General features: G+C 41.9%; 1 protein-coding gene across 5 annotated transcripts in view; it reads right to left on the bottom strand.

The window, feature by feature from the left end:
• Nucleotides 1–25,746, bottom strand: part of EML4 (EMAP like 4) — a 422,649-nt gene that overhangs the window by 118,810 nt on the left and 278,093 nt on the right. For 3 of the 5 annotated variants that reach the window (XM_029593308.1, XM_029593312.1, XM_029593310.1), the window contains 3 exons: nt 16,266–16,451; nt 12,409–12,537; nt 11,940–11,965 (listed from right to left, as the gene is read on the bottom strand). In XM_029593308.1, coding sequence (XP_029449168.1) covers nt 11,940–11,965; nt 12,409–12,537; nt 16,266–16,451 — 341 coding nt within the window. The remainder of the gene's footprint in view (nt 1–11,939; nt 11,966–12,408; nt 12,538–16,265; nt 16,452–25,746) is intronic. The other 2 variants (XM_029593309.1, XM_029593311.1) reach the window with 2 other exon arrangements.

The following is a 25,746-nucleotide window of genomic DNA, read 5'->3' as shown; positions in this document are numbered from 1 at the left end:
GCCCCAGGACAGCCACAGCTCAGAGATGTGGAAACAAGTCAAGACTCACAGGTGAACTTTGAAAACAACTTAAATCTACCCAGTGACAGATCACAGAAAAGTGCTGACATGGCAGAGCAATGCTGGTCAAGAGGTGATAGGACCAAGGCTAGACTCTGGTACTGGGGTGCGAGGCAGCAGGAAAAGTGACTCCCCCCCAATTGGATGAAAAAGAGGGCATAGCACTCTGAAATGAAGAAATAACCCCGTCCGTCCTATTGCTTGACTATGCATGAGCTATTTACTTATGCATGTCTGGAAGTAGCAGAGGACAGAGGGGGCAAGCGAAGGAAAACCCAACATCTGATGACACCGAAGATATCACCGTTGTCCCTCCCAACCGTGAAGGAAGAGCTCCTGTGTCCAAGAGATATCTGCACATAAGAGATTCCTGCTTGTTCCTGGCTGCTCAGGTCAAAGGAACCAAGAATGTAAGCTCTCTTCACCTAAGACTGTTGCTGAGACCTCCAGCCAGAGATTACATTCTGTTTCACTCTGGAGTAATCTCCTAAAATTGGGGGCTAGTTAGATACATTTATTCAAATATCCAAAGCAGGTTAAAGCCTCTGACATGTTTGAATTCACTAGTGATGCAGAGCTCTACTTAGTATAAACTGATGCTAAGCAGCAAGGACTTAAGAGATATGTCTTGTTTATTTTCTTCTAACTATTAAACCTGAAAAGTCTGATAAATAAAAGTCTGATTCTGTGAAAGAATACAGTGATCTCTTCTGAACTATTCGGATTGCATAGGCATGGGAGGATAGAGGTAACCCCATCTGTAGCACTGCCTGTCCCAATAGGTGTGGGAGAGTGGGAAAGAAGTGCACAATATCAAATAGGTTGCAGAACACCCTCATATTGTTTACAATAGCAGGCACAATTAAATCCCTGAAATTTTTAACAGCCTAATAGGAAGGCAGAAAAGCTCACATTCAGTGTGCATGAATCCCCAAACTATGGGGCTGATGAAGAAAGGTAAGCATTAAAAAATGTGTGCTGAAATTCAGTGCACAGTTTAATGCACAAGATAATTTTTTTTTTAACTCCTGATGCAGTAAGGTAATAGTTTGCCGATGCATTGGATGTAAAAAAAAAAAAAAAAAAAGCACACAAACCAGAAAAAGTGACCAAACAAGTGAATTTTCAAAGGAATTACACATGTAAATGTTACATACTATCATAGCAATTGTCAAAAGCCATTTACCCGCATTAAATGCAATTAATGTGGGTAAGACCCATAGACAAACCAATGGCATATACTGTGGCAATTTTCAAAAGCCCACTTACACAAGTAAAGTCCACTTGCATGTGTACAGCCCAATTTTAAATGTGTAAATGCTTTTGAAAATCAGGTCCTTAACACATTGCAAAGCAATGAATTATGCACTTAAATGATGCTTTCAATGTGATGATTTGTGTGCACATCATGTTTTCCACACAAAAAATGCTTTATGTGCAGAAAACATTTTTTGTGCATGTAAATCATATTTTATAAGAAGAAAATGATGTATATACATTAGAGATGTGAATCGTGTGCCCGATCGTCTTAACGATCAGGTTCGGATGGTGGGAGGGAAAAATTGGATCGTTAGAGATTGTGAATTGGAATCGTTCCGATTCCAATTCACATTGTTAAAATTTTAGTGAGGCCTGAGCAGATAAACAAAACCCCACCGACCCACCCCCCCCCCCAAAAAAAAGTTAAATTACCTGGTGGTCCAGTGGGGGGATCCCCGGCGCGATCTCCCGCTCTCGGGCCATCGGCGCCATTTTGGCTACCACTGATAAAAAGGCGCCGATGGCCCGAAAAAAAACAAACCCACCCCGACCCTTGTCAAATTACCCCTTTGCTTCTCCCACCCTCCCGATCCCCCCAAAAACCTTTTAGATGTACCTGGTGGTCTAGCGGGGGGTCCAGGAGCCATCCCTTCAATCGTGCCGGTGCTGGTGCTGGAGGTTTCAAAATGGCGCCGATCACCTTTGCCCTTACCTTGTCACAGAGAGCGACCGTCGCTCCCTGTGACAAGGTAAGGGCAAAGGCGATTGGCGCCATTTTGAAACCTCCAGCACCGGCACGATTGAAGGGATGGCTCCTGGACCCCCCGCTAGACCACCAGGTACAAGTAAAAGGTTTTGGGGGGGGGGGGGGTCGGGAGGGTGGGAGAAGCAAAGGGGTAATTTGAAAAGGGTCGGGGTGGGTTTTTTTTTTTCGGGCGATCGGCGCCTTTTTATCAGTGGTAGCCAAAATGGCACCGATGGCCCGAGAGCGGGAGATCGCGCCGGGGACCCCCCCCCCCCACTGGACCACCAGGTAATTTAAAATTTGGGGGGGTTCGGGAGGGTGGGGGAGTGTAAGGAATTTGTTTTAAAAGGTCGGGGTGGGTTTAGAGGTTGTGTTGGTGTACCGGTTTTCCCACCCTCCCCCAAATAATTCCCGTGCCCTATTTAACGATACAATATAAATGCTCCTGACGATAAATCGTGGGCATTTGTATTGTATCGTGTACTCTAACGGTTTAGAACGATTTTAAAATTATCGGACGATAATTTTAATCGTTCAAAAACGATTCACATCCCTAATATACATGAACCATGTTTTCTGTACATAAAAAGCAGAGTTGCTTACTTGTAATAGGTGTTCTCACAGGAAAGCAGGATGTTAGTCCTCACATATGGGTGACATCATCAGGATGGAGCCCAATCACGGAACACTTTTGTCAAAGTTTCTAGAACTTTGACTGGTACCTAATGGGCATGCCCAGCATAGCACCAACCCTGCATCCAGCAGGGGTTCCCCCTTCAGTCTGGTAATATAGCAAATGTACGTGCGAAAAATAAAATAAGAAAATGTAAACGAACCCAACTCCGCGGGGTGGTGGGCGGGTTTCGTGAGGACTAACATTCTGCTGTCCTGTGAGAACACCTGTTACAGGTAAGCAACTCTGCTTTCTCACAGGACAAACAGGATGGTAGTCCTCACATATGGGTGAGTACCGAGCTGAGGATACCTGAGCGAAGCACCAAATGCACCCAAAGACGTGCAACAGGCACAACAACAGGGATGGAATTTGGTTAGGAGGGCATCCTGAACCCTAACAGGTCGGTGGAAGGATGTTGGTAAGTCAAACTGAAAATAAGTTGCGTAGAACAGACTGGCCGAAGATGGAATCTTGTCTGCCAGCCTTATCTAAGCAATCATGGGCTGCAAATGTATGGAGAGAACTCCAGGTAGCAGCCTTGCATATGTCAGGAAGTGGACAGAATGAAGGTGTGCTACTGATGTCGCCATGGCCCTTATAGTGTGCGCTTTCACACTGTTTTGGAGTGGAATGCCTGCTTGCTGGTAGCAAAAAGAGATACAGTCCACCAGCCAGGGTGAGAGGGTCTGCTTTCCCATGGGATTTCCAAGTTTGATGGTATCAAACGAAACAAACAATTGAGTGGATTTCATGTGGGCTGACGTGCAGTCTAGTAGGAAGGCTAGAGCACATTTGCAGTCTAAGGAACCTGGATTGGAATGCAGTCTAAGGATTCCTGGATTGGAATGGGGGCCTGGGAAAAAAGGTAGGTAGGATAATGGATTGATTAATGTGAAATTCCGAGACTATCTTTGGTAAAAATTTAGGGTGGGTGCGGAGCACCACCCTGTCATGCAGAATTTTAGTGTAAGGCGGATAGGTAACTAATGCCTGTAATTCACTAACTTTGCGAGCGGATGTTATCGCGAGAAGAACTACCTTCCAGGTGAGATAACGGAGATCACAGGAGTGGAGAGGCTCAAATGGGCGCAGTGGAGGTTTTAAATGGAGCAAGCCTCTCATGAAGTGTGATACTAAGGGTTGTGTCGAAATGGAGACATTTCCTATACCCTTATGGTATGCAGACACTGCACTGACATATACCCTGATAGAGGAAGTTTTCAGGCCTAACTCTGACAGGTGCCACAGATAGTCCAGGAACCTCGCAGTGGAACAAGTGAAGGGGTCTATGTATATGGAAGTGCACCAGACCGTAAATCTCTTCCATTTAGAGCAATAAGACCTTCTCGTTGAAGGCTTTCGTGAAGCCACTAGGACTCGGGATACTGTCTCTGAAAAGTTAAGAGGTTGGAGTATTACCCTTTCAACATCCAGGCCGTCAGATAGTGCCTGAAGGTTGGGGTAGTGCAGGTACCAGTCGTTCTGAGTTATCAGAAGGGGATCCTTCACCAGGGGAATGTGCCAGCGTATTGATAAGTCCTGGAGGACTGGAAACCACACCTGGCATGGCCAGTGGGGAGCTATCATAATCATTAAGCCCTTGTCCATCCGTAGCTTCACGAGAGACTTTGAGATGAGAGGAAGTGAAGGGTATGCATAAAGGAGACTGCTGGCCCAGGAGAGGGCGAAGGCATCTCTTGGTTGCGAGTGGTGACTGCGAATGAGAGAGCAGAAGTTGTCTACTTTGTGGTTATGGACAGAAGCAAAGAGATCTATGTGAGGATAGCCCCAATGTTGGAATATCGAGTCCACCACCGTGGGGTTGAGAGACCACTCGTGCAGATGGAAAGTGCGACTCAGCTTGTCCGCCAAGAGATTGTCCACTCCCGGCAAGTAGGTTGCTTTGAGGCACATCGAGCGGGAAAGGGCCCATGCCCATATCTATGCAGCTTCCTGACACAGGAGATAGGAGCCCGTTCCCCCTTGTTTGTTGATGTACCACATCGCAACCTGATTGTCTGTTTGAATCAGGATGGCTTTGTTTGATAGGCCTTGAGGGCATATCTGATCGCCCGTAGCGCCAGGGAATTTATCTGGTGTCTGGCTTTCTCTGGAGTGGTGGGAATGCAGAGTATTGCTCACCTCTGGGAAGACGTTCTTGACTTTATCTTTTCAGTATTACATCTTTGAATCCCTAAGTACCCAGAAATCTGTCTGCTCAATATCTTTCCGGACCAAGAAACCAGCCCTGTGCAACGCTGAACTCAACAAGTAGCTTCCTCCGTTAAATGTGAAATAGCTCTGTGCTGGCGCAAGCCAGGGGGCCCAACCATAGGAACCATATAGCAAACTCACGGCAGTCCGCAACGACAGGCTAGCACATCATAGGGAAACTTGGTAACCGTTCCTAAGATGGAAATATGAAAGTATTTCCAACCTTGATGGTTAAGAAACCACGTATGTATCATCATTCTTTTCGTAATACCCATGTGCTGGATTCTATCCCGATAACCGAGAGGTTTATGTTTACATTTTATTATTCTGTACAATGTGGAGATGGTTTGAATGTAATTTTGTTACTTTTGCACTTTTTCAATAGCCTGTTCTGTATCTTTATCGAACGGATTAATACAATTTCATCAAAAATAGTTTTTCGGCTTAGTGCGCACTAACGGGGTTAGCGCACACTAACAAAAAAAGTTAATTTTTGTTATTTTCTTATTTTTGTTAGTGCGCACTAAGCCAAAAAAACGATGTTTGACAGAAAAAAAAAATGCCGATCCGCAGGAAAACGAGATTTTCCCGCGGCCACACGAACTCGAAAGCGATCGGGCACCCGATGCACATCTCTAGCCCCTTGCCCCATCGCCCTGACCTCCATAGAGCAGTGTCTGATTGAACAGCAGAGACCAAATGTATTTGAGGGGATGGAAGAGGCCCTAGACAGTATGTGAGCCGGGGCTGGTAAGTTCACCTCACCTGTAAATGTAAAATCTGCTACAGATTTTTTGGCATAAGATGCTCACACTGAGAGATTGATGAATTGAAGCAAAGTGCATATCTGATGCCAAACATTAGATGTGTACTTCTTAGCATTTATACTTATTTCTTCTTCTTTGTTTCCACAGCTCTTGCCTGGGAAACTGCTGGTCCCAGCCATCAAGCTCTCACGACCAGCAGCACAGCCCCAGGAAACAGCAGTGCAGCAGCAGCAGCAGTTCGTGCGGCAACCTTATAATTAGACACACAGACACAATGGAGTTAGGAGGAGGAGGAGGAGAAGCAGATCCAGCAGCTACCAGAAGTGCACCACATGCCTGCACCCCTTGGCTCACCCCTGCAACTTGATATGAATCTTACTCTCTCCAGCTTCATGCCATGGGACTAAGCTGGCCAGTCCCCACCTCACTCCAGCACGCCCATTCTCCATCGAGATCCAGAAGACACCAAGCCTGATCAGGCTACCAACCCAGACCTGCCAGTGTTGGTCCCATACACAGTGCCTCAATCTGCACCAGCAGCACCTGCAGCAGAGGAACAGCAGGTCCACAAAACCATTGAATGCATCGAGAGGAGGCATGGCCTCAACTGCACCACATTCTGGCAGAGCTGGTGCGCATCTGAGGGTGGCTGACATCAGGACCACCAATGCCTTGCAGGCGCACACTGCTGTCATAATACTGAGCCTTACCATCTTCACCATTTCTATAAAACACCCTTATATCTGCTATCACCCTATTAATTGAAAGATTTCCTAAGCCTCCACCAGTGCCATACCCATACACCCAGGAGGCAATGCTATGCAGCAGTCCCTTGCTATCAGGACAGCCTGGGGGTAAGTGCTCCCAAAGTATGCCACCCCCAACCAGCCAAAAGCCCAGGCGAGGGATAGGGCCATGAGGCCCTCCTCTACCCTAAGTAGTTAACATTTTAAAGGGCAACAATTTTCAATCAAAGATGACTTGTCAAAACAAGCTAGGCCCATCCTCACTACAGAGCTCCTGTGCCAGCTAGAGGGAAGAACACTGCTGGGCCTGTCCTCACTACAGAGTAGAGATGTGAATCGGAACCAGAATCGGTTCAGATTTCAGCTCCGATTCACATCTCTATAGATGTGAATCGGAACCAGAATCGGTTCAGATTTCAGTTCCGATTCACATCTCTACTACAGAGTTCCTGTGCCAGCTTGATGATGGGGATAGTCTACTGTCATAATGTGTTGTCCTGCTGCTTGCTTATGCCCTCCTCTATGCTCTGTCCGTAGTCCTGCCTCCTTCATGCAGTATCCAGTCACAGTCCTGCAGCTGGCATCTCTTCTCATCATGTTTCATCTCCTGGTCCTGCTGCTGGCGTCTCTTTCATCGTGCCTCATCTCCTGGTCCTATTGCGGTGTTTCTTCTCTTCTCATCCTGCTGCTGCATCATCTCCTGGTGCTCCTGCCTCTATGCTACTGTGTCATCTCATCCTGTTGCTGCCTCCATGCTGCTATGTCATCTCCTGGTGCTCCTGCCTCCATGCTACTGTGTCATCTCATCCTGCTGCTGCCTCCATGCTATGCTCTCCAGTCCAGGTCCTGCTGCCTTCCACTTGAACTTTGCTGCCGTGGCTCTTAGGCTGTCCCCTCTGAGTGCATTCTTTCAACATGGGCTGTCTGGGCTTTCAACTTGCCAATCAAAGAGTTGTGCTAGTATCATCTTTAACATTAGAGCTGTAATGTAGCTATTGGGTTGCCATTTCCACGTTCTATGGTCTTTGTTGTAATCTTGGATTTGCAAAAGGATAAGATGCTAATATTGTGTATGTCATGTTGGCATTTGTAACTATGTCTGTATAGTTCTACACTAAATGTGCTGGTCATTTCAGTTACAATGTCATGTGCTATTTGATCTTTTGTCCTTGCAGAATGTGATTACCAAAGACTTTGACTTGCTTTCAATCTGTTGATTAGAATTGGTTAATAAACTTGTCATGTATTTTGAAAGTTAACTTTCTAGTTGTGTCTTTTCATTGTGTGGTTTATTTCTTAAAGGTTCACTAGGACCAAGGTTGGTACCCATATGTCCTTGCATGCTAGAGTATCATTGGCCATTGCAACTAGGCAAATGTCTTACATGCAAGACCATATAGCCTAGACCTTTAAACAAAAAGCTCATTATATGCTCCAAAAGAAGACAGCAAGAGCAAACCTGGAAACTCCTTACTATGGAGTTTCACAATTGCCTCCTGTTGCCTTCTCCAGAGAGCATATTCTTAGCTAAATGTTGGGTACATGGGCATGCATGTGAGGTGGCCACTAACTAGTGTACACCTCCATATGCTGTCCAGGAGATTAGGAGTTGAAATGCTTGGATAGAGGTGCTGTAGGTATATCTTCATTTAATTGGTGACCAATTGGTTGTGTAGCTATGCGAATGTCATAGTACAGCAATAAGAAACCATTGTCCTCTTCCTTGGTGAAGATATATTTTTTCTTATGTATCTCTGTGAGAACATCCTTAACTAAGAGGTACAGATCCACAACCCTGGCCAGTACAGGGGTGAGAGCCAGTCTGTTGATATCTGCCTGGTCCTGGGCAACAGTAGGGCTCATTGCTGTCTGCTTTTGGGCAGTGGGGAAGCTCTGTCCTACACAACTACTATTACCAATTGGAACAAACTACTCTGCCAATTTCATATGCCCTGACAAAAACCTGGACAATATCACTAGCCCTGAGCTGGACAAAGGGCCATGCAGCACACTGACATATCTATACTTCCCCATGATTACCAGTGATATGTCAGGTTAGGGAATAAGCTTCTAAGGCAGCTTCGCCTTGGATTCAATGAGGTGAGCCTTTTGTTAAGTGACATGTTGATGCTATTGTAGTCCTCACTAAATATACTCTGACCTATACATTTCTGACATGATTTTGTACTACAAGTAAAGGCATGACAACATCGTTCTAGAATCCGTATATCAAAAGGGAAAGAAACAAGTTGGAGGCGGTCCAGAGAAGGTGATCAAAATGATGGGAGGTCTCCATCAAATGACTTATGAGGAGAGGTTGAAGAACCTAAACATGTATACCCTGGAGGATAGAAGGAGCAGAGGAGATATTTAACAGATTTCTGTTTTATTCGGCCTCCTAAATAAAATGGCACTGATCGCCTTTGCGACGGCGATCGGCGCCATTTTGAGTATTGGCATCGGATGGACGGCGTGCAGGAGGTCGCTCCCGGACCCCCGCTGGACTTTTGGCAAGTCTTGTGGGGGTCAGGAGGCCCCCCGAAGCTGGCCAAAAGTCCCTGTGGGTCCAACGGGGGTCCCGGAGCGACCTCCTGCACGCTGGCCGTCCGATGCCAGGACTCAAAATGGCGCCGATAGCCTTTGCCCATACTATGTTACAGGGGCTACCGGTGCCATTGGTCAGGCCCTATCACATGGGAGGAGCACAAGATGGCGCCGGTGACCATGTGACACAGGCTTTCGGTGCCATGATGAAAACGGCAAACGAGGGTGTTAGAATGTAGGGATGGCTTCTGGAGTCCCCGCTGGACCACCAGGGAGTTTTGATAAGTCTTGGGGGGGTCAGGAGGGTGGGGGGTTTAAATTTTTATTTAGGAGGCCGAATAAAACAGAAATCTGTTAAATACGTGGGGAGTAGCGATGCGTTTCGCCTCCCCACGTATTTAGCAGATAGGACAAAATAAGTTGCAGATTACAAATACGTGGAAAACGGATGCACACCCCTACCCAACATTCTGTTTGCTTTTTTGACTGCCGCAGTACACTGAACCGACGATTTCAATGTGTTATCCACTGTGACGCCTAGATCTCTTTCCTGGGTGGTAGCTCCTAATACGGAACCTAACATTGTATAACTATAGCATGGGTTATTTTTCCCTATATGCATCACCTTGCACTTATCCACATTAAATTTCATCTGCCATTTAGATGCCCAATTTTCCAGTCTCACAAGGTCTTCCTGCAATTTATCACAATCTGCTTGTGATTTAACTACTCTGAATAATTCTGTATCATCTGAAAATTTGATTACCTCACTTGTCGTATTCCTTTCCAGATCATTTATAAATGATCTGGAAAGGTACTATTGGTACCTATTGGTACTATTTCTAATAGTACTAATAGTACTAATAATAGTATTAATAGTATTAATAGTACTATTAATAGTACTATTGGTACTATTTCTCTCCTTTACCTCAAACTCTAAGTTCCACTAAGTTAGCCATGTTATTTATACCCAATTGTTGGATGTAATTGTATATTTGTTTAATTGTTCAATCTGTTTGATGTAATTTTCTGTTCCTTGTTCTGTGTAAACCGAAGTGGTATGCACAAGTGCATGAACTCCGGTATATAAAAGCCTTAAATAAAATAAATAAATATTGAAAAGTAAGGGTCCCAATACAGATCCCTGAGGCGCTCCACTGCCCACTCCCTTCCACTGAGAAAATTGTCCATTTAATCCTAATCTCTGTTTCCAGTATTTTAACCAGTTTGTAATCCACGAAAAGACATCGCCACCTATCCCATGACTTATTACTTTTCCTATAAGCCTTTCATGAGGAACTTTGTCAAATGCCTTCTGAAAATTGTCAAATGTACCGATTAATGCGGGCATGTACAACTGTTATGACCTGGCCCAGACAGCAGGAAAGAAATTTAGTACCTTCCCCCAATTGCCCCAACTATCATTTGGAAGGAGCCAGATGCCATGAAATGGAGGATATACAAAAGTTTGGTGAGGCCCAGTATAGCGTGGGAACTTTCTGTGATCAGATCCAGATCCCCTCTGAGTTCTTCATATAATTCTATGATAGCCTGAGAGCTGAGGCGATACCTGCTAACCAAGTGTTCCTCCGGCATGGCCAGCAATGTGGTTCATGGATGAAAGGTGCGCTCCCCTATATTGCAGCCGTGCCATCTAGCGTGACCAGCACTATTGTGGGCCGGGACACTCGCCAGCAGCTCTGACTCCAGTCCTGGGACTTCCCTAGGAGAGGGGGTTGAACCTCCTTTGCCTGTTGTAATGGTTCTTGTTGCTGTTGTTGTCGCCGAGCAACCCAAAACAGCCAGTATCCCGCTACAAGTAAACTTCCCCTAAAACTGAAGCTTTAGGAAGACAGGCCAGGTAAGGAAAGGTATTTTTATTGGTCCAGGAGTCCTTGGTAGGTGTGTCTGATAGAAGGCCTCATTTTATCATGCTCAATAGGAGCCGCGTTCCGCGATAACTGCCGCTGTCCCACGCTAAAAACCTTTTTGGCTCTGTACCACAAAATAAAGGTGTTATTTCAGACATTAAAACCCACTTTATGATGCATTAACTGCTAAATATGGTAGGACCCTCTATTTGCATAATTTTCGAGCTTTTGCAGATTCATTATCATATTTGCATACTAACATGCCATGTGCTAAATACTGCCCGTCTAACATGCATTAGACCCCTCTTATCGCACCATACGGCCCTAACACAATTTGATGATTGACCCTCAGCCACATCGTAGCTGGTTAACTTGCCTGAGTAAAATTTCACAGAATTTCAAGTTAAGTTAGCTGGATAAACCCTTTTGAATATCTACTTCAACTTTTGTTTTAAAACAAGACTACAAAGGATTATTTACTTTCTAATTTGTTTATTACGAAATACCATTTTTGAAAAGTTTCACAACTTGGTGAATACCAAATAATTGAACTGCCCAAGCCAGCTTTTAGAAAAGGGCCATACACCAATACACATGAGCAGATGAGAATATCAAATAAAAGATCCAAGAAAGGTAAGGTTAGAAAGCAGTCATCTAACAGCGCTTTTGGCTTCATCTTACCTTGGCTTTTTTTTTCACGGGTTGACATTTTTGCTGGTTATGAGACAGAAGTAAAATAACTTGAAACAAAATGTATATTTTTTTTTAAATTATTTCCATCCAAGCTTGAGTGTTTGAGCCAAATACTTTGTCAAAAAATGTGCATCTAAGAAGCAGCAGATAAATCCTAATGACTGCTCCTTGCTGAAATCCCAGGGCATTGTATTAAAACTGTTGAAAAAGCTTATTACAAGTCTTTTCTAACCAATAAAGATATGCATAATCTGTCTTTTGTTTTGTTTTATTAGTGTTTGCATTCACTGTATAAGAGCTAATGTAAATCTTTCTACTGGAGTCACTACACAAGAACACATGCATGTTAATGTTTCCATTTACCTGGGCCAATGACAATATCTTTATGCCTGGAAAGGAAATGGAAAAAAAAAATCAATAGTCCAAAAATTCTACTTGCCTCAAAACACAATTGTTAATTGTCCTATAAAGGTGAGTGAGTCATACGTCATTCTCATGTTATGCAGAAGTTATAAGCCACAATCGACTTACACACATTTCACGCAGAGTGTACTTGTACTAGATAATTGATGGCAGTGGATGGGCAAGGCTTAGTGACCTAATAAAGCCTACAGATAGACCATCTAATATTTTAGATTAGTCCCCTCTTCTCTACCCATTCCCATCCCACAAATTCAGGTCAAAATATGGGGTCAATTTAGCTAAAAGCAAAATTGGGTTTTTATGGGGAAAACTCAGTTAAAAAAAAAAAAAAAGTAAAATGCAAAACTTAAAAGAATGCTTCATGATTTAGAGAAAGTGTTACAATGAGAGAGAGCAATCTGGAACATACTTATCTGTGTTCTTTGTAACTTTTGAGATCAGTTTTGATGCTGAAGCGGCCCTTAGTAATTTGTTACGGCTGTCATCAGCTCCATCCCACATGGAATGAGGTCTTTCAATGGTAGAGCTTCGTTTTACACTGAAATTAAACACAGATGTATATATATATTTTTTCTGTCTGAGTAGAAGGTGAGGCAGCTGGCATATGCTATAGCAAGTGGCAGGTGACTGAAAGATCAAGCAGAAAAAGACCAAAGAGCAGAGGCAGGACTTTTCTTAAAACCGATTCAGAATACGAAGAAGAAAAATGAAACAGATTAGTCAGAAACTCTTGACTGGATGAGTAAAAGCAACTATTCAAGGCAACATCTATTCTTCTAAATTTCAAAACAAATATTTATATCTTTATTTTAAAGAGCTGGCAGCAACAGAGATGGAAACAATTTATTCCTCTCATAACTAGTGAATGGTGAGAACTAAAGTAAGCTAAGATTGTCTACCAAGTTCATAATAGAGAGATATGATTCCTAAGTATCTAGCTGACCTTCTTGTAGATTATATTATGTCAAAGTAATTGTATTCTTCACAACAGGCATTATTGGTTATGTTAGAATTGAATCAAGTCAAGCTTTCAGTCCCTCGGCATAGGGCATTCACTTATTATGTATTTGGCTATGGAGCTTTATTCTATTGGATCTGTGAATTGAATTACCTATCTTTTTGAAAAAAGTTGAAATCACGGATTTTTTTGTGGACTTTTTGGTGGGCTATCAGTTTAGTTTGTGAGAAAAGCTGCAGTAAGTTCGAGTAATGGATATTTGTTGTTTTTACTTTATTTTCATAGGAGGTAGAGAATTGGGTTTGTGAGTGATGGGGTGGGGACTGTATGGATGGGGGACAGAAGATAAAGTATGAACATAAGAAATTGCCATGCTGGGCCAGACCACAGGTCCATCAAGCCCAGCATCCTGTTTTCAACAGAGGCTAAACCAGGCCACAAGAACCTGGCAATTACCCAAACACCAAGAGGATCCCATGCTACTGATGCCAGTAATAGCAGAGGCCATTCCCTAAGTCAACTTGATTAATAGCAGTTAATGGACTTCTCCTCCAAGAACTTATCCAAATCTTTTTTAAACCCAGCTACACTAACCACATCCTCTGGCAACAAATTCCAGAGCTTAATTGTGCTGGGGCTGTTTTGGTGATAAAGAAGGAAGTGGGTGGATTGGATGGATTGTTTTACTTGGGATGATATTGTATACTGTTAGCATTTTTTCTGTTGTAGGAAGATTTAGTACCTTTTAATTCACTCTGGGTTGAAAGGGTAAGGCAAGTAGTCTTATACCAATATACTATGTTATAGCTAGAGATCACATAAGTGCAACCTGTTAAAAGAACACTCCGTGAAAAAAATATTTTCACTTGTAAATACTTTCCCATGTCTGTCTTGCAAGGCAAGTATTTGATTGTGGTATGCACTTTCTCTCTTTGTAAAAATCAATTATATTGTTTATCGCCTTTGCTTTTACACTATCTGCATACCCCTCCTCCACCCACACTATAGTTCCCTACCATCTCCTTCCAACACTACTTGGACATTCCATAAGGGATCAATTACTCTCAACATGGATGAAGATCGGCAAAGCAAGTAAAAGCAAGGGACAATAAACACAGAAAGTAAAGGTACAAAATATACTTGAAAGGACAGAAATAGGAGGGTATTTAAAAGTGGCTATATTTACTTCTATTACCTTTAAAGTGAGAGTCTGCTAAAAATCACTTTGTTAAACTGATTAGTTTTGGTTGTGTGCACATGCTCTATGACTGAGCTTTCGTTTACTCATTTTTCTCAATAAAATTCCTCACACTATCTGCCCTCCTTTAGTTACTGCATACTGAAAATGAACTGTTAAATTCAAGCACTGTTGTCTCTGCTCATGAGGACATGAAGTTAATAGGCTGGCCATGCTGGTGATATCATTGGGCCAAATAATTTATTCTCAAGAATAAATGAGAATGCAGAAAAATGATTTTACTTATTTAAAAAAATTAGATAGGACCTGGGACCTGCAGAGCACACCTATGAATGATGAGTAAGCATGATGACTTCTACTAATACAGAAATCTTCACATTGGCCTTTATTCCACTAATTCCCAATATTGGGTTCTAACCCAGACTACAATTGCCAGCTAATAGTTTTTACTTAACCTGCCTTGAACAATATTTTTCAAAACCGCACCCAGTCTCCAGTACTAAAAGGGACAGTCCCATTGCCACAAAAAGCTGAAAAAAGCACTTCTTCAAAACACAGCAAGGTGAAGTTGAAACAATCAAAAGACAGGGACAACAGGGGTGAATTTCTTCCTGCTTTCCACGAAGCAACAGATTAGTATGCAAAACTCAGAAGCAACGGCTCAAAAGAAAATCAAGCAGAAAAATATTAAAATCAAAGTTCAGATTTTCAAATGGTGTTAAGAGTTTATGTACAAGACATATAGGAAAAGCATTTATTGAAAATTATTCCTGCACCAATCAAGCCAATTTCTTTCTATTAAGATGTGTGCTTTAAAACTATGAAGCCCATGGACCTAATTTATAAAACATTTTCTCCACAGGCACAAAAATTGGACCAAAATCTTTTAAATAAGAAGCTATACATTTCAATAGTCAGTGCAAGTACAATAATCTTCCCACATATTATGTAAGTTTATTGTAATCCGCTTTGAAGAAAATAATGGACATAGCGGAATATAAGAATAAATTCATTTCTGAATTGTCAGTCTCTAAAAAACATGCACAACTTTCCAAGTCTTTCAAATAACTGTCTGACCACTAACTAGAGAGATGACATTTTGAGAAAATAACTTGGAAAGATGTTTTACATAATAAATATAGCATGCACATGTATTTTATCTCTGTTGATCTATATATGTGAATGCAAAGATTAAAAAAAAAAAAAAAAGGAACCCTAAAAATGCCAAATACAAAAATGTCAAATTTTACTTTTATCATTTCTTGGTGGCTATATTATACTATTTTATGGCAGATTATCCAATAGAAACCTGTCAAGTTTGTTTTTAGAATTAGAAACAGTAGAACAGTTTGGGGATCAAGCAGGGCTGAAGCAAAGGTCCAGACTGGGAGGGTGCAGTCACATAAAACAGGTATCCTGAAGAGAAAGGCAACGGAGTCAAGGGTTGTAAGGATACTAATGTATGACTGGTGCACTCAATCTGCAGTAAAACCCTACAAATGTTGTAACACATATAAGATCCAATCAAGGATTTTAGACCGCTTTAATGCAAGGATGATGCCAGAACATGCTCTTTAGCGGCACACCAAACATTTGGTATATCATTAAAACAGTATTCTGCAAATCAAGACATACTCATCAGTTTACTGAATTTCCCTTTTGTGAAAATAAAAACACAGGGACCACAGCCAAATGCTCAAAGATTTACATGGCAGTCAACTGTGGAAGCAGCCTGATCATACTGGCACACTTTCAGATACTTTTATCCAAATTTCCAATACATTTTCATCTTCTCCAACATCCTATTTTCTTCTCAAAATGCTATGTTCACTTTATGACATAAAATACTTAAATCATTCAAAGGAGTAGAATGTTTTCTCTATGTTTTTTATTTGCTGATGAATAAAAGGACAACACAGAAATAATACTTCTGTCTTGCCCGCAACAGTGATGGAATATGCTCTGTAGGCCACTTTAATACATGAAGCCACAAAATGTTAGGCTTCAGTCTACAATTCATGAAAGTTCAACAAGTCTCCACTGCAGAAAATGTCAGTCAGTATCATTACAACCCTTCTCTGGTTCTGCACTCTATGTGCTTGTGTGAAACCTTTTGCTGGTTGGAGCAGGGTTCCTGCTTTCTTGAGACTGCCTGTGGGTTTGATGAGATTGTGAGAAGGACTGGGGAGAAGGTGGTGCTTGAGTTTGTGGACTATGTTGAGTTTGATCACTAGCTTGAGATTCCGCTTTTTTTTCTCTCACTTCAGGGTTTTTTTCCTGCTTTTTTTCTGTACTGCTGCAAAACAAAACAATAAAATGGAACAAAAAAAAGTGAAGGCAATTAGAAACAAAAACAAAAAATAAACACTTTGTACGCTAGGATCCTCAAGCACTAAAAAATGTAAGTGGTTAAATACTGATTACATAACCGATTTTACTATCAATTTAAAAAAATTTGGCTTACAGAAGTTGTCAAAAACATGCCATAAGAATAATTCCGCAAATCAAATCTTATGCAGCACATATAGCAGATAACTATGAGACATGAAAAAGATACTTTCAAACTAAAGTCAGTCATAGAATAATCTACTGCAGGAATGTGTAATCCTTTGTTTTCAGGTCATGCAAATATTCACAATAAACCTTCATGGTTTACTTGCATATATCAGATTATTATTTTAATTTTTAACTTTTTTAAACATATCTTGATAGCTCAAATTTTCTATCCCTGATCTTGTGGGTTTGACATTTTAAATATCAAGAACAAACAACTTGCAATGCTTTAAGATCTAGCAATAACCTCAACTACCCAAATAAAATAGGCAGTTATGTAACCATTCCACTTTTGCTCATTGGGGTGGGTCTAGGAAGGTTGCTTGGTTGGCAAAGCTTGCTCATGGAGTTGAGCAATGGTCACCTTGGTCCTTTGGGAAGTGGCGAATAAGACATTGGAATAAATTAATAAATAGGTAAGAACACCAATTTTCCCAGTCAGTTTGCATCAAAGGAGAAATTTTCTAATAATCTGTGTAGCTCTAAAGAACATGAGTGCTTTAAATGCATGTCAGTTTTCAAAAAGAAACTACTCAGGCACTACACGCATTAAAAGTACAGATGTACTTTGCAGCTGCTATTTCATATGAGCAAGAGGTAAAACAGTGCACATCCTTTTGGAAATGTCATGTGTGCATGCTATTTTCCTCTCTCAACCTAAGCACACCCTGGGAAGGTTCCTTGCAGTCCAGCTAAAAGAGCACACACTCACTACAGAAAACCATGCATATTTTTATCCAGGCCAAGGAAGGCAATTTTCAGATAGGGCAAGCTAGGTACATTGTTCCATTTTGATGCAGCTAGACCTCTCAGCATTGTGTACATCTAGTAGTGCTGCAAATCTTTGGGAGTCGAGGAACAGAGGAAGGAGGAGGAGAGAAGTATTTTCAGGAGGATTAATTTACCTTCCCCCACCTGACAAGAATGTTGTCATTACTGTGTAGAGTAAATAACCAGTGTCAGTATGTTAGATACAGTGGTGGCTACACTTTAATGTATACTTAAATATATGCATATGTACCAGACTGCCAAAAGAATGCAACAGGCATGCCACTACTGTGCACATGCTAACAAAGCTGGATGGGACCTATGACAATAAAAGGGACTATTCTCCTGTAAAAGTCTGAAAAGATGAATACATTTTATGGAAATATGCCCCCCCAAAACTATGCCATTTATCATGACATAATTCAGCTTTTTGGTGCAATTCTATAGACATTTATTTTGCAAGGGATGATTTTTCCAGGTATTAAATGTAAAATCTTAAAACATTGTGATGTCAATATTCAAAGGCATTTAGCTCAATAATTCACAAGTTATCCAGCTAAATGCCAAGTTTTCAATATCCCTTGCATTTATCCAGCTTTTAGCTGGACAAGTCATTATCCGTCCAAAAATTAGCTGAATAATTAATAGAGGTTCCGGGGGCATTCTGGAGCAGTGCCAAGTTAGAGAAACTTATCGTAATAACTAATATTAGAGGTTAGCTGAGTATGTTTATTGGCCTTGGAGCAGATCCAGAGTTATATGGGAACGCATTAGCGGATAAATTTAGCCTTAACCTGCCACATTCAAAAGAATATAGCCAGTTAAGTGGCTATGCTCTTTAAAAAAAAAAAAAAAAAAAAAAAGTAGAGTGTAGGACTGATTTCCAGCTTCCAACTCAAATTTTAAAAAATTGTCAGAATGAACCCTCCCCCCATCCTAAAACCCCTCCTAGCATTTATTAAAAGCAAAGTATGATGAGTTGGTGCTGGGCTCCTGATGTTCATCCCACTAACCTCTACAATTAGGTAAACCATTAATGAAAGTTCCCTCCTTCCCCATCACCCCAACCCCAAAATCCTCCCCACCCATCAAGTACCTTTCTGAATTCTGCATGCACTGTGATCATGAGTACACAGGCTTGGTAGGGCAATAAAAAAAAAAAAGTTGGCAGCTGGAATCGAACCCTCAGGAATGAACACTAATTTTTTAGTTTTTTAAAAGGCCGTCACAGCTTTACTGGTTATATTCTTTGATTATGACTAAAGTACTAAAGTTATCCAGCTTCTTTTAGCCTGGTAACTATAAACCTAACTATTGATATTCAAAAGATGGCCAGTTAGGTTTAAATTTATCCGGCTATAATTAGCCGGATAACTTTATTTGGGAACATTCAACAAGATGTGTATCCCGCTGAATATCCAGGATAACTTATATGCTCAACCTTAGCCAGATAAGTTATCTGTTTTCTGGATTTTTGAACATTGGCTTCGATAAGTTTTTATTCCAAATGTTTCAGTGATGATGCTACAATCTTAAACCCTAACAATACACCTTTATTTTAGGAATCAGTTTAGGTTTTGTCTTTTTAAATTTCTCCCCTAAGAACTGCAAAAGCATTTACCAGTATTAAGCCCTGGAACAAGTTACCAGGGCAAGTAGTAGAAATTCTACCACTGGAAGTTTCTAAGAGCACGTTAGATTAATGTCCACATGGAATAATTTAGGCACAATGAATCCCTTTCAGGTCTATTTTTCTTTTTTCTTTTTTAAGAACTCTTATGACTGTAGACAGGAATGCTGATCAGAAATGTTTTGAAGCCGAACAGATAGATTACAATACTCAGGAAATCATAACACACAAAACAAGATCCCAAGCCATCTCCTCCCTTCACCATGGATGTCTGACTTGAAGCAATTTTTACAAAATGGAGGTAACGGATATTTCAATGAAACTACCAAACCATAAAGAATGAATTTGGCAAGAAAACAAAGTTGCTTATTTGTAACTAGTATTCTCCGTAGCAGGACAAGTCAGTCATACAAGTAGGTGAAATCATCCAAGATAGAAAAACTCTCTCAGAGCTCTGAAAAGCTGAGGATTTTCTAAGTATGCGTGGATGTTCCCACATAGCCACTGCTATGCAAGTTTACTTAGTTTTTGTAGTAATCTAACCTTCAACTCTAAGGGGAAGTGGGTGGGATTCTATAGTTGATTTGTCCTGCTGTCTATGGTGAACACCTGTCACAGGAAACCAACTTCTGACTTCTCCATGGAAAAGCAGGAGAATAACAGTCACCACTGGGGATTCCCAAGCCGAAGCCTGCATGACAATATTTATTGTGCTCTTCCATCAGTAGTGGAAAAAAAAAAACCCCCAGACATCCAACTTGTATGATGAGCAGGTTGTAGGAAGAGTTGAAGGAATTAAACACATTTTTGAGAAATGTTTGACCCAAATTGTGGACTTAACGTGAAGCATTTTCTAGGTAGCAATGAACAGTGAAGTTGTGGACAAAAGACCATGTGGCAATATCTTCTATGAAAGCAGATCAAAACTAGGCTAGGTATGATGTAATGGCCCTAATCTGATCTGTTTTCATCTTACTTTGAAATTATTCTCCTGATTGAATACAGTAATAAGTGATGCAATCAAATACAATAGGAAAGAGTTCTTTTTGTAACTGAAAATACTTGTTTGACTAGACTGAAGGAGATGAACAGCTGTGAGGACTTCCTACAGGACTTTGTTCTTTCCAAATACAATAATAAAGATATTCTGCAATCCAGCAAATGAAAAGCCTATGTGCCCTTACTTATGTGTGGTCTCAGGAAAAACTGATTTAGGAAGAGTTTTCAAAAGTACCATGTTGTGGAAAAATTAGGTGTGCAAAGAACATGAGACATGTGCATGAAATTTGCTTTCTCTATTAGAAGACGCTACAGCCCTCAAAAACAGTACCTTCCAAGAAAGGAATTTTAGATCCATTTTTTGCTAAAAACTCAATAAGGAATTTCATAAACTGAGTAAAGAACTATGTTTAGATGTCAAGCAATAAGTAGATCTTTAATTGGTGCTTTTAGATGAGTTAGGAATTTCATAAATCCGGTACTGTAGCTTGCTAGAGTAGGAACTCCTCCTGAAGTTTATAGCATGCTGCCATAGGATTAAGATGCACCCTAAAGCAAAATTGCTTACCTTGTAATAGCTGTTATCCCAAGACAGCAGGATGTAGTCCTCACATATGGGTGACGTCACTGACGGAGCCCTATTGCGGGAAAACTTTCTGTCAAAGTTTCTAGAAACTTTTGACTGGCCCTGTGAGGCCACTGAGCATGCCCAGCATGCCATGATATTCTCTGCCGCAGGGGTCTCTCTTCAGTCTCGTACGTAGCAATAAGCTTTAGCAAAAATAAAATAATAAAAGGTATGAGACCCAACTCTGCGGGGTGGCAGGTGGGTTTCATGAGGGCTACCAAAATGATAAGGGGAATGGAACAACTCCCCTATGAGGAAAGACTAAAGAGGTTAGGACTTTTCAGCTTGGAGAAGAGACGACTGAGGGGGGGATATGATAGAGGTGTTTAAAATCATGAGAGGTCTAGAACTGGTAGATGTGAATCGGTTATTTACTCTTTCGGATAGTAGAAAGACTAGGGGGCACTCCATGAAGTTAGCATGGGGCACATTTAAAACTATCGGAGAAAGTTCTTTTTTACTCAATGCACAATTAAACTCTGGAATTTGTTGCCAGAGGATGTGGTTCGTGCAGTTAGTATAGCTGTGTTTAAAAAAGGATTGGATAAGTTCTTGGAGGAGAAGTCCATTACCTGCTATTAAGTTCACTTAGAGAATAGTCACTGCCATTAGCAATGGTAACATGGAATAGACTTAGTTTTTGGGTACTTGCCAGGTTCTTATGGCCTGGATTGGCCACTGTTGGAAACAGGATGCTGGGCTTGATGGACCCTTGGTCTGACCCAGTATGGCATTTTCTTATGTTCTTATGTTGTCCTGGGATAACACCTATTACAAGGTAAGCAATTTTGCTTTATCCCAGGACAAGCAGGATGCTAGTCCTCACATATGGGTGATTAGCAAGCTAGAGGCTGAGTCATTTTGTAGTGAAGCATTAGTGAAGTACTGTGGGTGAAAATGAGGCAGCCGAAGATCACAGCAGGTTGGATGTAGAAGGAGTTGGGATTAAACTGGAAATAAGTTCTTTAAGACAGATTGTTCATAGGCTGAATCTTGTCGTCCCTGTTTGTCCAAACAGTAATGAGCTGCAAAGGTGTGAAGAGAACTCCATGTTGCTGCTTTACATATGTCAAGAATTGGCACTGAACGATATGTGCTACTGAGGTTGACATTGCTCTTACTGAATGCGCCTTTACTCACCCTTGGAGAGGAAGGCCTGCTTTTTCATAGCAAAACTGTATGCAATCTGCTAACCAGTTGGATAGAGTATGTTTACCCACTGCTTTACCCGGTTTGTTTGGATCATAAGATACAAAGAGTTGAGTGGATTTCCTGTGGACTGCAGTGCGGTCTAAGTAAAATGCTAGCGCACTCTTACAGTCCAAGGTGTGTAAAGCCCGTTCTCCTTGGTGAGAATGAGGCCGTGGAAAGAATGTGGGTAAAACTATGGATTGGTTCAAGTGGAATTCCGTAACTACCTTGGGAAGGAATTTTGGACATGTACGGAGAACCACTCTGTCATGTAGGAATTTTGTGTAGGGTGAGTACGTGACAAGTGCTTGTAACTCACTAACCCTTCTAGAATGGCTATGAGGAAGGTAGTCTTCCATGTGAGAAATTTAACATCACAGGAATTCATGGGTTCGAAAGGAGAACGCATGAGTCTTGTTAAGACCAGATTCAGGTCCCATTCTGTGACTGGAGGGTGAATTGGTGGTTTAAGTTGAGTTAAACCTCTCATAAACCTGCTGACAAGAGGTTGCATGGATATTGGTGCATCTCCCATCTTGTTATGGTAAGCTGAGATCGCACTCAAGTGTACTCTTACAGATGAAGTCTGGAGACCAGAGTCTGAAAGATGTTATAAGTAGTCTAGTAGAGAAGTAGTGGGGCAGATGAAAGGATCAATATTCTTTTGCCTGTACCACAAAGTAAATATTTTCCATTTGGAATAATAGTTCTTTCGTGTGGAAGGTTTACGTGAAGCTATAAGCACTTGAGAGACACTGGATGAAAGATTGAGTGGTTGTAAGATAGCTTTCAACATCCATGCTGTCAGGGATAGGGATTGAAGGTTGGGATGGTGCAACCGATCCTGATCCTGAGTTATGAAAGTGGGAGCTACACCCAGGCGAATGGGATCCCTGATCGAAAGGTCTAGAAGTGTGGGAAACCATACTTGTCGAGGCCAATACGGGGCTATGAGAATCATGGTCCCCTTGTCCTGTTGTAGCTTCAATAGAGTTTTGGTTATGAGCGATATTGGAGGATATGCGTATAGAAGGCCTGAGTTTCAAGGGCGAGCAAAGGCGTCCTTGGCTGGCTGGTTTTTCTGTTTGTGTAGAGAACAGAATCTGTCCACTTTGTGATTCAGATGCGATGCAAAGAGATCTATTGTTGGTTGCCCCCAACGTTGAAATATCCTGGTCACTACTGAGGGATCCAAGGACCATTCGTGTGGTTGGAACTGACGACTGAGTCGATCCGCCACTATATTGTGAATGCCTGCCAGATAAGTGGCCCGGAGAAACATTGAATGTGTTAGGGCCCAGTCCCAAATCTGTGCAGCTTCTTGACAAAGGAGATATGAGCCTGTACCTCCCTGTTTGTTGATGTACCACATGGCTACTGTGTTGTCCATTTGGATCAAAACAGTCTTGTGTGAAAGGCAGTCCTTGAACGCATGCAGAGCATAACGTATAGCTCAAAGTTCCAGGAAATGTATTTGATATGTTGCTTCGAGTTGTGTCCAAGTCCCCTGGGTTTGGAGATTGTCTATGTGAACTCCCCAACCCAAGGTGGATGCATCTGTAGTTAACGTTATTTGTGGAACAGGTTGCTGGAAGGGTAGGCCCTTGCGCAAGTTGTCCTTGGTCGCCCACCATAGTAGAGATGAACGTAGCTGGTAGGTGACCTGAATTGGAGAATGTAGTGGTTGAATGGCTTGGATCCATTGTGATCGTAAAGTCCATTGGGTGACTCTCATTGCGAGTCATGCCACAGGAGTGACGTGAACTGTGGAGGCCAAGTGGCCCAGTAAAGTTAGAAACTGATGAGCTGTTGCTTGTTTCTTTGAGTGTAGCGAATTTGCCAAAAGGGAAAGTGTGTCTGCACGGTCCTCAGGTAGAAAAGCCCTTGAGAGGATGGTGTTCAATTCTGCTCCTATGAATTGAAGTAGGTGAGATGGAGTAAGATGGGACTTTTGATAATTGATGAGAAAACCCATCGAATGGAGTACAGTAATTGTTTGATTGAGAGACGCGAGAGCTCCTTGTAGAGATTGACTTCTGGTGAGCCAGTTGTCTAGATATGGAAAAACATGGACACTTTGTTTGTGCAAGTGTGCTGCTATTACTGCTAGACATTTGGTGAAGACTCTGGGAGCAGAGACAAGGCCGAATGGCAGTACTCTGTATTGGAAATGTTGATGACCCACCATGAAGCGCAGGTACTTGCGATGAGGAGGGAAGATGGGAATGTGAGCATAAGCATCTTGTAGATCCAGAGAACAAAGCCAATCTTCAGTTTGAAGAAGTGGAAGCATGGTGTCTAGAGAAACCATCCTGAACTTTTCTTTCTTTAGAAATTTGTTGAGATTTCTGAGGTCTAGGATGGGATGAAGGCCTCCGGTTTTCTTTGGAATGAGGAAATAACGGGAATAGTCTCCTCTGCCTCTTTCAGACCGGGGTACCAGCTCTACAGCCCTGGCTTTCAGAAGGTTGGATAATTCTACTTGCAATTGAAGTATATGATTTTCGTTGAGATGGAAATGGCTCGGAGGAAAATTGGTGGGAATTGAGAGGAAATTGAGTTGGTATCCTTGAGATATTATTGCCAGTACCCATTGGTCTGATGTTATTGGTATCCAATTGTCATAAAATTTGGATATCCGGCCTCCTACTGGAAGGTCTGGCTGAGGGTTGGAGAAGTGGCTGTGTTCTCTGGAAGTGGTCTCAAAAACCAGCAGCAGGCCCAGTCTGCAGTGCAGGTTGAGGCCTAGCTGCCCTCGGCTGTCTTGGTTGCAGTCTTTGTTGAGTTTTAGAAGGCCTAGCTCTAGATGTAGGAGGATAGTACCTCCTTTGTCTATAAAAAGGTCTTCTAGCTTCTTTTCGTTGAGGCCTACGTCCAGAGTGCGTAGGGGGATCTTGTGGAAGCAAGGAAAGCTGTCTCAGGGTTTCAGTGTATTCCTTTAGTTGAGCCACTGCATCCTAGACCTTGGATCCAAAAAGGTTATCTCCCAAACAAGGGAGATCTACTAATTTATCTTGGACCTCAGGTCTAAGGTCCGAGGCCTTAAGCCATGCCCATCTTCTCTCACTGTTTCCTGATGCAGCTACCCTGCAAGCTGTCTCGAATCCATCATAGGCTGCACAGACCTCATATTTTCTGGCCTCCAGACCCTTGTGAATGATGGCCTGGGCTGCTTCTTAGTATTGAGATGGAAGAGATGGAACAAAGTCTTGCATTTGTTTCCATAAATCTCTTTGATATTGGGTCATGTAGAATTGGTATGAAAAGATTCTAGAATTCAACATGGCCCCTTGGTAGACCTTACGACCCAGGGAATCTAAAAGCCTGTGATCTTTACCTGGGGGATTCGATGAATGTGGTCTAATTCTTTTTGATCTTTTTTGTGCCGACTCCACCACTACTGAGTGGTGAGGGAGCTGCAACTTTTGATAACCAGGAGCAAATTGCACCAAATATGTACTGTCCATTCACTTATTGACAGCTGGCACAGAGCAGGGATGTTCCCAAATATGATGTTGCAAGTCTGGGAGAACATCATGCACTGTATTGCTACCACTTGTTTTGGAGGGTCTACAAATTGAATTACCTCCAGGGTTTGTTGCCTGGAAACCTGCTCTGTGACTAATTTGAAAGGAATGGTGTCAGCCATCTCCTGGACAAAAGTTGTGAAAGTAAAATCTTCTGGCGGAGATTTCTTTCGTGGATCTGGTGGAGATGGATCAGACATAAAATCCTCAGATGAAGTTTCTGAATTTGTGTCACTCCAAGTGTCATATCCTTGGGCTTGCTGAGAAGTTGTTGAAGTCTTAGGTGGTGGAGGAA

Source organism: Rhinatrema bivittatum, chromosome 3, assembly GCF_901001135.1.
Source record: "Rhinatrema bivittatum chromosome 3, aRhiBiv1.1, whole genome shotgun sequence".
Taxonomy (NCBI): Eukaryota; Metazoa; Chordata; class Amphibia; order Gymnophiona; family Rhinatrematidae; genus Rhinatrema; species Rhinatrema bivittatum.
The sequence above is the reverse complement of the archived record's forward strand: the minus strand, read 5'-3'. Positions and strand labels throughout refer to the sequence as shown.